Here is a 14,725-nt window from a genome sequence, read left to right as displayed (position 1 = left end):
TGCTCATCATCAGATTCCTGGGTTTGGTCCTCTGCTTCTATTGCCGTCGATGGCCTTCTTCCTCCTTTGACTATATTAACAAACAAACGTTGAGGGTGGTTGGTTGCTAGTGCTTCCTCCTGCTCTCCCACTGGAGCACGGAATTGTTCGCTCCTTGACATTGGCGCCAAAAACTTGGTCGCACTAAATCGTGATTCACAACTCCGATACAACTAACCAGCAAGTGCACTAGGTCGTCCAAGTAATACCTTACGTGAGTAAGGGTCGATCCCACGGAGATTGTCGGCTTGATGCAAGCCATGGTCATCTTGTTGATCTCAGTCGGGCATATTCAAATGGCTATGAAGTTTTAGTAAATAAAAGATAAATAAAACATAAAATAAGATAGAGATACTTATGTAATTCATTGGTGGGAATTTCAGATAAGCGTTTGGAGATGCTTTGTTGCCTCTGAACCTCTGCTTTCCTATTGCCTTCATTCAGTCATGCGTACTCTCTTCCATGGCAAGCTGTATGATCCTCTCAGTGAAAATGGTCCTCTATGGTTTCTGTACAGGTAATCAACTATCAGATTTCTCGTCTCAGATGAAAAATACCAGGCACAGCTAACGCATAGCTAACCATCTGTCGGTTCTTGCTAGTGCCAGAATAGGATCTCTCTATCCTTTTGCACACTGTCACTGTGCCCAACATTCACAAGTTTGAAGCTCTTTACAGTCATCCCTTCCCAGATCCTACTCGAAATACCACAGATAAGGTTTAGACTTTCTGGATCTCAGGAATGCTGTCTACTGTTCTAGCCTATACCACGAAGGTTCTAATCTCAAATTCAGATGCTCTATTGTCAGGAGAGACGATGTGAATCGTTGAATAGAAACCCAAGAAAAGATACTCCAGCTAGCGTTCAATGACTACGTTGCACATCATGTAGACCGCTGTGGTTGTCAGGCACGCGGATCTTGGCTAAGCGATTACTGACGATAGTGGGTGATTGTCACAGGTCACCCCTTCAGTCTTGACTTAAATGAATTAAGTACGAGAGTATATCTTGGAGAAGAAGTAGGAGTGAATTGAAGGAAAAACAATAATACTTTGCATTAATTCATGAGGAACAACAGAGCTCCTCACCTTAATCTATGAGGTGTAGAAACTCTACCGTTGAAAATACATAAGAACAAGGTTCAAGTATGGCCGAATGGCCAGCCTCCAAAACATGGAACTATGGTCCAAAGACAAAAGATTAAAAGATGATAAAAAAGATACTAAATAAATCTCTAAAAGTAGTTTTTATACTAAGCTAGTAAACTAGGTTTACATAAAATGAGTAGATAGTGCAGAAATCCACTTCCGGGGCCCACTTGGTGTGTGTTTGGGCTGAGCCTTGAAGCTTTCATGTGGATAGGCCATCCTTGGAGTTTAACTCCAGCTTTGGTGCCAGTTCCGGTGTTTTACGCCAGAAAATGGTCTCTAGTGGGCGTTTGGATGCCAGTTTGGGCCATCAAATCTCGGGCAAAGTTTGGGTTTCTGTAGCTCCAGAAAATCCACTTCGAGTGTAGGGAGGTCAGAATCCAACAGCATCTGCCGTCCTTTCTCAGCCTCTGAATCAGATTTTTGTTCAGGTCCCTCAATTTCAGCCAGAAAATACCTGAAATTACAGAAAAATACACACAACTCATAGTAAAGTTCAGAAATGTGAATTTTTTATAAAAACTAATAAAAATATAATAAAAAGTGAATAAAACATACTAAAAACTATGTAAAAATAATGCCAAAAATCGTATAAATTATCCGCTCATCACAACACCAAACTTAAATTGTTGCTTGTCCCCAAGCAGCTGAAAATAAAATAGGATAAAAAGAAGAGAATATACTATAAACTCCAAAATATCAATGAAGCTTAGTTCTAATTAGATGAGCAGGACTAGTAGCATTTTGCTTCTAAACAGTTTTAGCATCTCACGTTATCCTTTGAAGTTCAGAATGATTGGCATCTATAGGAACTCAGAATTAAGATAGTGTTATTGATTCTCCTAGTTTAGTATGTTGATTCTTGAACACAGCTACTTTATGAATCTTGGCCGTGACCCTAAGCACTTTGTTTTTCAGTATTACCACCGGATAGATAAATTCCACAGACACCTAACTAGGTGAACCTTTTCAAATTGTGACTCAGCTTTGCTAGAGTCCTTAGTTAGAGGTGTCCAGAGTTCTTAAGCACACTCTTTTTGCTTTGGATCACAACTTTAACCACTCAGTCTCAAGCTTTTCACTTGGACCTTCATGACACAAGCACATGGTTAGGGACAACTTGATTTAGCCGCTCACGCCAGGATTTTATTCTTTTGGGCCCTCCTATCCATTAATGCTCAAAGCCTTAGATCCTTTTTACCCTTGCCTTTTGGTTTAAAGGGCTATTGGCTTTTTCTACTTGCTTTTCTTTTTCTTTCTTTTTTTCTTTATTTTTCGCTAATTTTTTTTTGCAAGCTTTTTATTTTTTTCACTGCTTTTTCTTGCTTCAAGAATAAATTTTATGATTTTTCAGAATTATCAATAACATTTCTCCTTTTTCATTATTCTTTCAAGAGCCAACAATTTTAACATTCATAAACTTCACTATCAAAAATATGCATTGTTCACACATTCATTCAGAAAACAAAAAGTATTGCCACCACATCAAAATAATCAAACTAATTTCAAGATAAAATTTGAAATTCATGTACTTCTTGTTCTTTTGTAATTAGGAACATTTTTCATTTAAGAAAGGTGAAGGATTCATAGGACATTCATAACTTTAAGACATAGACTCTAAATACTAATGATCATGTAATGAAGACACAAACATAGATAACATAAAACATAAAAAATAAAAAAAATAGAAAAATAAGAACAAGAAAATTAAAGAACGGGTTCACCTTAGTGATGGCGACTAGTTCTTCCTCTTGAAGTTCTTATAGAGTGCTTGAGCTCCTCAATGTCTCTTCCTTACCTTTGTTGCTCCTCCCTCAAGGTTCTTTGATCCTCTCTAATTTCATGGAGGATGATGGAGTGTTCTTGGTGCTCCATCCTTAGTTGCTCCATGTTGGAACTCAAATCTCCTAAAGAGGTATTGAGTTGCTCCCAATAGTTGTGTGGAGGAAAATGCATCCCTTAAGGTATCTCAGCGATTTCTTGATGAGGGACTTCCTCATATGTTTGTTGAGGTCCATGAGTGGGCTCTCTTGTTTGCTCCATCCTCTTTTTAGTGATGGGCTTGTCCTCTTCAATGAGGGTGTCTTCCTCTATGACAATTCCAGCTAAATTGCATAGGTGACAGATGAGATGAGGGAAGCCTAACCTTGCTAAAGTGGAAGGTTTGTCACCCACCTTATAGAGTTCTAGAGGAATGATCTCATGAACTTCCACTTCCTCTCCAATCATGATGCTATGAATCATGATGGCCCGATCCACAGTTACTTCGGACCAGTTGCTAGTAGGGATGATAGAGCATTGGATAAACTCCAACCATCCTCTAGCCATGGGCTTGAGGTCAAGCCTTCTTAGTTGAACTGGCTTGCCTTTGGAGTCTCTCTTCCATTGGGCTCCTTCCACACAGATGTCCATGAGGACTTGGTCCAACCTTTGATCAAAGTTGACCCTCCTTGTGAAAGGATGAAGATCTCCTTGCATCATTGGCAAGTTGAACGCCAATCTTACATTTTTTGGACTGAAATCTAAGTATTTTCCCTGAACCATAGTAAGCCAATTCCTTGGGTTCGGGTTTATACTTTGATCATGGTTCTTAGTGATCCATGCATTAGCGTAGAACTCTTGAACCATTAAGATTCCGACCTGTTGGATGGGGTTGGTGAGAGCTTCCCAACCTCTTCTCCGAATCTCATGTCGAATCTCCGGATATTCACTCTTTTTTAGCTTAAAGGGGACCTCGAAAATCACTTTTTTCTTGGCCACAACTTCATAGAAGTGGTCTTGATAGACCTTTGAGATGAATCTCTCCATCTCTCATGACTCGAATGTGGAAGCAATTGCCTTCCCTTTCCTCTTTCTAGAGGTTTCTCCGGCCTTTGATGCCATTAATGGTTATGAAAGAATAAAAAGCAATGCTTTTTTTCCACACCAAACTTCAAAGGTTTGCTCGTCCTCGAGCAAAAGAAGAGAGAAAAGAGGAGAAGAAGAAGAAATGGAGGAGATGGAGGTGTGTGAGAATGGGTGGGTTTGGGAGGGAAGAGTAGATGGATGTGAGTGGTGAATGGTGTATGGAGAAGGGTGTTATGGAAAGGTGTGAAGAGGGGAGAGAGTGAGTTGGGGTAGGTAGGGATCCTGTGGGGTCTACAGATCCTGATGTGTCAAGGATTTCTCATCCCTACACCTTTCTGGCATTTAGACGCCCTCTGTGTGCCATTCCTAGCATTAAACGCCCATTCTGCTACTCTTACTGGCGTTTAACACCAGTCAGACACCATACACCCTTTTCTGGCATTAAACGCCAGTCTGCCTGCCAGTTTTGGCGTTTAACGCACAGAATGGTGCCAGGCTGGGCGTTAAACGGCCATTTTGCTAGCCTTACTAGCATTTAAACACCAGTAAGCTCGTCCCCCAGGGTGTTCTGTTGTTGATGCTATTTTTTTCTTTAATTTTTTAATTATTTTTGTGACTCCACATGATCATCAACCTGAAAAAAATATAAACTAACAATGGAAAACAAAATAATTAATATAAATAAATATAATTGGGTTACCTCCCAACAAGCACTTTTTTAATGTCAATAGCTTGACTTGAAGCTCTTAGAGAGCTTCATAGATGTTCAGAGCATAATTGTGGCCTCCCAACACCAAACTTAGAGTTTGAATGTGGAGGCTTTGCTTGACTCTGTATGGAGAGAGCTGGATGAAGCTTTTCATGCTTCTTCTCTATGTTTACAGTAGGAGATCCTTGAGCCTTAAACACAAGGTAGTCCTCATTCAATTGAAGTACTAACTCTCCTCTGTCTACATCAATCACAGCCTTTGCTATGGCTAGAAAGGGTCTTCCAAGGATGATGGATTCATCCTCATCCTTCTCATTGTCTAGGATTATGATGTCAGCAGGGATGTAAAGGCCTTCAACCTTCACTAATACGTCCTCTACAAGTTCATAAGCATGTTTCATAGATTTGTCTAACATCTCTAGTGAGATTTTAGCAGCTTGTACCTCAAAGATCCCTAGTTTCTCCATTACAGAGAGTGGCATGAGGTTTATACCTGACCCCAGGTCACACATAGCCTTCTCCCAAGTCTCATTACCAAATAACTTGGCATTCAGCTTCATGATTGCTCCTAGATACTGAGCAACTTGCTCTTCAACAATGTCTTCATCCTCTTCAGAGGAAGAATACTCATCAGAGCTCATGAATGGTAGTAAGAAGTTCAATGGAATCTCTATGGTCTATATATGAGCCTTAGATTCCTTTAGTTCTCCATTAGGGGACCTCTTATTGATCAGTGGACGTCCATTGAGGTTTTCCTCAATGGAAATCACGTCCTCCTCCTCCTTCTCAGGTTCGGCCATTTTGGTCATGTTAATGACCTTGCACTCTCTCTTTGGGTTCTCCTCTGTATTGCTTTGGAGAGTACTATGAGGAGTTTCAGTAACTCTTTTACTCAGCTGACCCACTTGTGCCTCCAAATTTTTGATGGAGGACCTTGTTTCATTCATGAAACTTAGAGTGGCCTTAGATAGATCAGAGACTATGTTTGCTAAGCCAGAGAGGCTCTGCTTAGAAGTCTCTGTCTGTTATTGAGAAGATGATGGAAAAGGTTTTCTATTGCCAAATTTGTTTCTCCCACCAATATTGTTATTGAAGCCTTGTTGAGGCTTCTGTTGATCCTTCCATGAGAAATTTGGATGATTCTTCCATGAAGGATTATAGGTGTTTCAATAGGATTCTCCCATGTAATTCACCTCTTCTATCGTAGGATTCTCAGGGTCATAAGCTTCTTCTTCAGAGGAGGCTTTCTTAGTACTGCCGGATGTAGCTTGCAATCCAGTCAGATTCTGAGAAATCATATTGACTTGCTGAGTCAATATTTTGTTCTGAGCCAATATGGCATTCAGAGTGTCAATCTCAATAACTCTTTTCTTCTAAGTCCCCATTATTCACAGGATTTCATTCAGAAGTGTACATGAATTGGTTATTTGCAACCATCTCAATGAGTTCCTGAGCTTCTGCAGGCGTCTTCAGATGAAGGGATCCACCAGCAGAATGATCCAATGACATCTTAGATAACTCAGACAGACCATCATAGAAGATACATATGATGCTCCATTCTGGAAGCATGTCAGCAGGACACTTTTTGGTTAATTGTTTGTATCTCTCCCAAGCTTCATAGAGGGATTCACATTCTTTCTGTTGGAAGGTTTGAACGTCCACTCTAAGCTTGCTCATCTTTTAAGGAGGAAAGAATTTGGTCAGAAATGCATTGACCAGCTTATCCCAAGAGTTCAGGCTTTCTCTAGGTTGTGAATCCAACCATGTTCTAGCTCTGTCTCTTACAGCAAAGGGAAAAGTATAAGCCTGTAGACCTCGGGATCAACCCCATTGGTCTTTACAGTATCACAGATCTGTAAAAATTCAGCTAAAAACTGATGAGGATCTTCTTATGGAAGTTCATGAAACTTGCAGTTCTGCTGCATTAGAGAAACTAACTGAGGCTTAAGCTCAAAGTTGTTTGCTCCAATGGCAGGAATTGAGATGCTTCTTCCATAGAAGTTGGAAGTTGGTGCAACATAGTCACCAAGCATCTTCCTTGCATTGTTGGGTTCGGCTGCCATGTCTCCTTCTTTTTCGAAAATTTATGTAAGGTCCTCTCCGGAGTGTTGTGCTCTAGCTTCTCTTAGCTTCTTCTTTAGAGTCTTTTCAGGTTCAGGATCAGCTTCAACAAGAATGTTTTTATCCATGTTTCTGCTCATAAGAAAAAAAAGAGAACAGGAAATAATAAGGATCCTCTTTGTCAAGATATAGAGATTCCTTTATGTGAGTAGAAGAGAAGAAGAATAAGAATGAGGAAAGAAAGAGAAAAATTCGAACACAGAGAGGAGGAGAGGGTTCGAATTTTTGATGAGTGGAGAAGGAGTGTTAGTAAATAAATAAAATAAATAGAAGGAGAAGATGGGGAGAGGGAATTCGAAAATCAGTTAAAGAGAAGAAAAATATTTTTGTTTTTATTTTAATTTGGAATTCAAAATTTAAGAAAGGAAATAAAAGCAAATTGAAAATTAAATAAATTAATTAATTAAAAAAAGGATTTTTGAAAAATGTTAGCTAATTTTCAAAATTAATAAGAGAGAAAAGTAGTTAGGTGATTTTGAAAAAGATAAAAAATTGTAAACTTTAAAATTAAAACAAACGAATTAAGTGGTTAGTTAAAAAAGATTTTGAAATTAATTTTGAAAAGATAGGAAGTTAGAAAAAGGGTTTTGAAATTATCAATCTAAAAAGATATGATTGAAACTTATTTTGAAAAAGATATGATTAAAAAGATATGAAAGAAATATTTGATTTTTGAAATTAAAGTTGATGACTTGGCTAACAAGAAACTAAAAAGATATGATTCTAGAATTTAAAGATTAAATTTTTTTTGAGATGAAAGTCACAAACTTGAAATTTTTGAATTAAAACATTAAAAGTTAGTATGAATTTCGAAAATATAAGATAAAATTAAGAAAAAGATTTTGAAAATTTTTATCCTAACAATTCAAAAATATCAAAAGAAAAATGAAAAAGATTTGATTTTTGAAAAAGATTTGAAAAGATAAATTTTTGAAATTGAAATTTTGACTTGACTAATAAGAAAAGATATGATTTTGAAAATCTTTGACTAATTCAATGCAAAAATTTCGAAAATTATGAGTGAAATAAAGAAAAGATATTTTTTATTTTTAAATTTTAATGAGGAAAGAGAAAAACAACAAAAAGACTCAAAACATGAAAATTGAAGATCAAAACAAAAAATGCATGCAAGAACACTTTGAATGTCAAGTTGAACACCAAGAACACTTTGAAGATCATGATGAACATCAAGAACATATTTTTGAAAATTTTTAAGAAAAAGAAAGACATTCAAGACACCAAACTTAGAAATTTTCAATGTTTAGACACTAAGAATTCAAAAATGCATATGAAAAACAAGAAAAGACACAAAACAAGAAAATTAAAAGATCAAACAAGGAGACTTACCAAGAACAACTTGAAGATCATGAAGAACACCATGCATGAGTTTTCAAAAATTTTTAAGAAATATTAAAAATATACAATTGATACCAAACTTAAAATTTGACTCTAGACTCAAACAAGAAACACAAAATTTATTTTGGTTTTTATGATTTTATTAAATTTTTTTTCAAAAATAAAAAATAAATGTTACCCACTCTAAGCAACAAGATGAACCGTCAGTTGTCCAAACTCAAACAATCCCCGACAACGGTGCCAAAAACTTGGTGCACGAAATTGTTCGCTCCTTGGCAATGGCGCCAAAAACTTGGTCGCACTAAATCATGATTCACAACTCCGATACAACTAACCAGCAAGTGCACTGGGTCATCCAAGTAATACCTTACGTGAGTAAGGGTCAATCCCACGGAGATTGTCGGCTTGAAGCAAGCCATGGTCATCTTGTTGATCTCAGTCGGGCATATTCAAATGGTTATGAAGTTTTAGTAAATAAAAGATAAATAAAACATAAAATAAGATAGAGATACTTATGTAACTCATTGGTGGGAATTTTAGATAAGCGTTTGCAGATGCTTTGTTGCCTCTGAACCTCTGCTTTCCTATTGCCTTCATCCAATCATGCGTACTCTCTTCCATGGCAAGCTTTATGATCCTCTCAGTGAAAATGGTCCTCTATGGTTTTTGTACGGCTAATCAACTGTCGGATTTCTCGTCTCAGATGAAAAATACCAGGCACAGCTACCGCATAGCTAATCATCTATCGGTTCTTGCTAGTGTCAGAATAGGATCTCTCTATCCTTTTGCACACTATCACTGCGCCCAACATTCGCAAGTTTGAAACTCTTCACAGTCATCTCTTCCCAGATCCTACTCGGAATACCACAGACAAGGTTTAGACTTTCTGGATCTCAGGAATGCTGTCTACTATTCTAGCCTATACCACGAAGGTTCTAATCTCAGATTCAGATGCACCATTGTCAGGAGAGACGATGTGGATCATTGATTAGAAACCCAAGAGAATATACTCCAGCTGGCGTTCAATGACTACGTTGAACAACATGTAGACCGCTGTGGTTGTCAGGCACGCGGATCTTGGCTAAGCGATTACTGACGATAGTGGGTGATTGTCACAGGTCACCCCTTCAGTCTTGACTTAACTGAATTAAGTACGAGAGTATATCTTGGAGAAGAAGTAGGCATGAATTAAAGGAAAAACAATAATACTTTGCATTAATTCATGAGGAACAGCAGAGCTCCTCACCTTAATCTGTGAGGTGTAGAAACTCCACCGTTGAAAATACATAAGAACAAGGTTCAAGCATGCCGAATGGCCAGCCTCCAAAACGTGGAACTATGGTCCAAGGACAAAAGATTAAAAGATGATAAAAAAGATACTAAATAAATCTTTAAAAGTAGTTTTTATACTAAGCTAGTAAACTAGGTTTACAGAAAATGAGTAGATAGTGCAGAAATCCACTTCCGGGGCCCACTTGATGTGTGTTTGGGCTGAGCCTTGAAGCTTTCACGTGCATAAGCCATCCTTGGAGTTTAACTCCAGCTTTGGTGCCAGTTCTGGCGTTTTACGCCAGAAAAGGGTCTCTGGTGGGCGTTTGGACGCCAGTTTGGGCCATCAAATCTCGGGCAAAGTATGGACTATTATACATTGCTAGAAAGCCCAGGATGTCTACTTTTCAACACAATTGTGAGCGCGCCAATTGGGTTTCTGTAGCTCCAGAAAATTTACTTCGAGTGTAGGGAGGTCAGAATCCAACAGCATCTGCAGTCCTTTCTCAGCCTCTGAATCAAATTTTTGTTCAGGTCCCTCAATTTCAGTCAGAAAATACCTAAAATTACATAAAAATACACAAACTCATAGTAAATTCCAGAAATGTGAATTTCTTATAAAAACTAATAAAAATATAATAAAAAGTGAATAAAACATACTAAAAACTATGTAAAAACAATACCAAAAAGCGTATAAATTATCCGCTCATCACCCACCATCCAATCTTCCTCCTTGAAACCAACAGCTCTTCTCCTGTAAAACACCCATTCGGTCAGACTTTTTTTAAGCTACATTTAAAAAGCGTAGCCTTTTCATAGAACTTTTCTCTGTGTTGCCTTTTTATAAGAGAAAAGGATACACAATTCTAGCATCATTTAAAAAGTGTAGCCTTAGGTATTATAGAAATCACTTATAAAATGTAGCCATAGATTGATATCTATGGGTTTACTTTTCATATCAAAGAAAACGCTTTTAAAGAGTAACTTATTTATTATGTTTTGAGTGCGCTTTAAAAGTGATGCCTAATGTATATAGGGCCAAATCCTAACACTTAGTGAATTTGTTATTCCCATTTCAATTCCCTCCAAAAGCACACACGCATACTGCACCTTCAATTTGAGTAACCCCACCTTCGCGATTCTCACCTTCAACACTCATAACCTACGACACTCATTACCTTCGCATTCTCACCGTCGCTGTCGACCATCGCCACCCAGTCACCATTCACCGCCAGTCACCACTCACCACTCACCACATCGGTGTACCACTCACCAGCTCACCAGCTCACCACTCACCAAGTCACACTCTCATCATCACTCCACACACACAAAAAAAGAGGAAAAAAATCAAAAAATGGGAGAACAGGAAGAAGAAGAGAAGAAGAGAGGAAAGGGGAAGGAATGAGAGGACAACTCCGGCTAGGGCTCCGCCGCACAGACCATCGTCGTTGCGTGTGCTGACCGTCGCATCAGCATCGCCATCTCGTGCACTCATCGTCACCGCTCAGCATCATCATCGCTTGTGCTCACTGTCGCTGCTCAGCATCGTCATCGTCGCTCAGCATCGTCATCACCGCTCACCTGAGAAGGTATGTATCGATTTTCATTTTGTTCTATAAAATTTGGGAGGTTTTGGATTCCAATTTTAGGGTTTTTAATTAGGGGTTGTAGCTTTTGGATATGACACTAATAGGAATTGGGGGTTTTACTGCATGAATGGTTTTAGCTTCCTGGTAGCTGAGAAGCAGTCACAGACCACCTACAATAATTCTCAATCTCATTCACTTTGTCGCTCGTCATCTCACTTTTTATCTCATTCGCTCTCTCTTTGGCTCACCCTCTATCTCACTTGTTCTCTGTGTATGGATTTTTCTTTTGTGAATTTGTGAAGGTTTTGGGGGTTCTATTTTTTGGACTTTCTAATTTTATGAGTTTCTGCTTCTTGCTTCGTTAGGGTTTTCTTTTTTTTTTTTAGAAGATTATTGGCCTCAAGTGTGCGAATTGTCACCTCTTCAAACAGAGTTTATTATTTCTAATACCATTTGTGGTTTATGTGTGCTATGAATTTGCAAAGCTAACGCAGATAGAAGCCAAAAGATTGAAAATTACTGATCTATGGTTCTTTAAGATCTTCCTTCTCATCACTGATATTGGATCTGTGCAGCCTGTGTCAGGCGCTGAATCTGTTCAAGGAAGACAAAGTCAGTGGAAAAGATAATACAAAGACTAATAAGACTAAGGTTCATTCACATCTAGTGGTTCAAAGAATAATCCAGGATTATTGGTTCCATACTTGTATTCATTGATTTGGTAGGATGATGCGGGAGAAGATGGTACTGGTGCAAAGAATGATACAAGGAGTGATGCCCAAGCAGTTGAAAATAGTGAGGGAGAGAAATATAACCCAGTAACAAAGAAGGATGGAGAGAATAGCACTCCTTCAAAAGTAGCTGTATGATCAATATCTTAATAGCTAGCTACTCGGGAAGTGTGAGTTTGGAAGCAAATCTAACATGATAATGATCAATAAAATTGTGCAAGAAGTCTGTTACAGATTTGTTGCTGCCTGCTTGCTTCTAGAAAGAAAGAAGCAATTTATTACATGTCCCCGCTTTTCCTTTAGATGTTGGTTATAAAACAATTCTTTTGGCCTTTCCTAATGCAATATCATACTATGTATCTATAATCATATCCTTGTATATATTTGGTCATGTTTCAGTATTTTTTAGAGCTGATGAAGGTGCCACGAGTAGAGTCAAAGTTAAGAGTATTCTCTTTCAAGATCCAATTTATGTCTCAGGTATGGTGGTGCTTGCTATATTTTTCTATATATTTTGTGGAATTGAACTTTTGATTCAGTTATGCTTTCTTCTTTTTGCAGGTTATAGAATTTAAGAAGAGTTTAAAAGCTGTGAACTCTGCTTGTGAAGAGGTACATTGTGCATGAAACTAACAAACTGATTTATTGGCATTTCTTTGACCTCATGCATTTTCTCTTGGGAATAGGTCCGAAAGTCTGTCAAGCTGAAGGAGATCATGAAGAAAATTCTTTTTTTGGGTAATACATTAAATCAAGGAACAGCTAGGGGTATGTACTTTTTTCCTTTAAATGTTAATGTCTTTATCATTCTCTAGAACATCGTTCTATCTCTCTCAATTTTCTATGTTTGGATAATCACAGACCCTTCTTAATTTTTCAGCGGTTAAAATTTAATTTGATTCTGTTAGATCTTGTCTAACGTAAACTTATAGTTTATGGATTAGTATTTATTTATTTAATTTATGTAGGATCCGCAATTGGATTCAAGTTGGATAGTCTTTTAAAGCTTACTGATACTCGTGCTTCTAACAATAAGATGTCACTGATGCACTATCTTTGCAAGGTATAATAACAATTGCACTAAATAAATATATCATTTGATCACTTACCTTCTTTCTATTTTGCTATTTTGGCTCTAGGTTCTAACTGATAGGTCGCCTGGACTACTTGACTTCTACTTAGACCTTGTAAGCCTGGAAGCTGCGACTAAGGTGATGATTTATGCTTGGTTGGAAAAAGAAAATTATTCAACTGCTAATTGCTAGTTTGGTTGGTTTATTGGTTCTGTTTCACTTTGTTCCCCTGTAAAACTGAGCACATATCTCCTCTTCTGACTTATTGCAATGATATATGTGTCACATGAATTAAGAGTTAACTCACACTTTAGAAGTATGCTATTACTGATCAATGCTATTACATGAATTAAAAAAATAATTATTATTTAAAAGTTTCAAAACATTAGCATCTGTGTTCTATTTTATTGAGTATAAAAGTTAACTTTTCCTTTTGTTCATAATATAATACGTTCTCTCCATGCAAAACACGAGATCCTTTTCAACACTGACATCTATTTTTGTATTCAGTATTCTTTTTCCTCTCATAAAGTGAACTAATAAAGCGCTCATGGATCAACGCATTTTCCGAACATAGATGTGGTATGTCCTTTTTTTCCTAGTTCCATAGTTTTTTGCTTGCATTTAATTTAATTGCTATGATTGGAAATCATATGTTGCTGGCTTTATTAACACTTTAACACTTGAGTTGTGTTGCTATGGTTGAAAATTGTTTATGCAATTTTGGTTGTTGTATTTCTGATTTTGTGCACTTCTGTTTACTATAGCTGACAGTTATATTGCTATTTTTGGTTCTTTTCTTTTCACTATGAACTAAAAACATGGGATGACTTGGTATATATGAATTTGTCCCTATTTTTTTATTCATCTGCAAATAAAAAGCAAATAATACTAGCTATGGTTATAGACTTATAGTATTAGTATTTTCAAATTAAAGTTATTAGTTTTAATTTAAAAAAAATGTTACAATATGACATAATACAGCGGATATAGTATGTATAACATGATAATAATATATTAAAATTTTAGTGTTTAGGTGTTAGTCCTAATCATAAAATTTTAATTTTTAGGTGCTAGTCGTAATCATGTTCTATATGTTGCTGCTGCATCTAGTAGTAGTAGTTGGAGGAGTAATAATTTAACACTGGCTTGTGTAGGAGAGTTCAACTTTTTAAATGCAAAGAAAATAGGAAAATTTTGTGGCAACAATTCTGATTTTGGCGTTGTGGGAGGTAGGAAATTTTTGTCTAGCTGTCAGAGTGATGATTTTTTAAATTATAGCTCTTTATCTTATGGTTTATAGCTTATACTTTTTTTATTTTTGAATTCTAAATTTAGATTTGTGAAACACTACTATGCATTGGTGAAACTTGTACACGATACACAAAGAATTAATGATATCAGTCATTGATAGTTTTGAGTCTGATTTTTTAATTTTTATAATCGTAAATGTCATTATAAATATTTTTTAATTACTTTTCTATATAATTATGCAGGATAATATGGAGGATGATGATAATGAAGATTAAGTTGATTATTATTGTGATAGAGTAGTATTGGAAATGGATACATGTATGGTTGATTAATGACTTTTATTAGAAGATACTTATGTAGGATATAATATTTTAGTTTTTTATAGAATATTAATAGTAAATTTTAAGTGATATCATAGTTATTTTGATATGGCTATGTTTATTTTAATGAGATGTATAAATATTTAAAATTAACATCATTCTAGTATTTTTGGATCATTATTATAAATATATTTTGATTACAGATAATTTTTATTATTTAAAAAAATTATTTAGTATAATTATGTATTTTTTTTATTTTATAATATTT

General features: G+C 36.5%; 1 protein-coding gene and 1 non-coding gene across 2 annotated transcripts; both read left to right on the top strand.

Moving 5' to 3' along the window:
* The first annotated feature begins 6,307 nt into the window (after nucleotides 1-6,307).
* On the top strand, nucleotides 6,308-6,415 carry LOC127747321 (small nucleolar RNA R71). The gene has a single exon (XR_008009121.1). It is a non-coding gene; the product is annotated as a small nucleolar RNA R71 (small nucleolar RNA).
* A 4,541-nt stretch (nucleotides 6,416-10,956) lies between these two features.
* LOC107485163 (formin-like protein 5) lies at nucleotides 10,957-14,428 on the top strand. The gene is made up of 10 exons (XM_052261056.1): nucleotides 10,957-11,079; nucleotides 11,655-11,730; nucleotides 11,805-11,942; nucleotides 12,210-12,290; nucleotides 12,372-12,422; nucleotides 12,497-12,578; nucleotides 12,779-12,873; nucleotides 12,950-13,021; nucleotides 13,394-13,465; nucleotides 14,380-14,428. The coding sequence occupies exons 4-9, from the start codon at nucleotides 12,225-12,227 to the stop codon at nucleotides 13,421-13,423; spliced, it is 396 nt and encodes a 131-aa protein (XP_052117016.1). The 5' UTR covers nucleotides 10,957-11,079; nucleotides 11,655-11,730; nucleotides 11,805-11,942; nucleotides 12,210-12,224; the 3' UTR covers nucleotides 13,424-13,465; nucleotides 14,380-14,428.
* The last annotated feature ends 297 nt before the right edge of the window (nucleotides 14,429-14,725 follow it).

Source organism: Arachis duranensis, chromosome 4 (assembly GCF_000817695.3).
Source record: "Arachis duranensis cultivar V14167 chromosome 4, aradu.V14167.gnm2.J7QH, whole genome shotgun sequence".
NCBI classification, from domain to species: Eukaryota; Viridiplantae; Streptophyta; class Magnoliopsida; order Fabales; family Fabaceae; genus Arachis; species Arachis duranensis.
This window is presented reverse-complemented; position numbering and strand designations above follow the sequence as displayed.

Coding starts and splice junctions, on each gene's coding strand:
- LOC107485163 (XM_052261056.1), top strand. CDS start 12,225: ATGAAGGTGCCACGAGTAGAGTCAAAGTTAAGAGTATTCTCTTTCAAG. Junction 12,579..12,778: donor AAATCAAGGAACAGCTAGGG/GTATGTACTTTT, acceptor TAATTTATGTAG/GATCCGCAATTGGATTCAAG. Junction 12,874..12,949: donor TGATGCACTATCTTTGCAAG/GTATAATAACAA, acceptor TTTTGGCTCTAG/GTTCTAACTGATAGGTCGCC.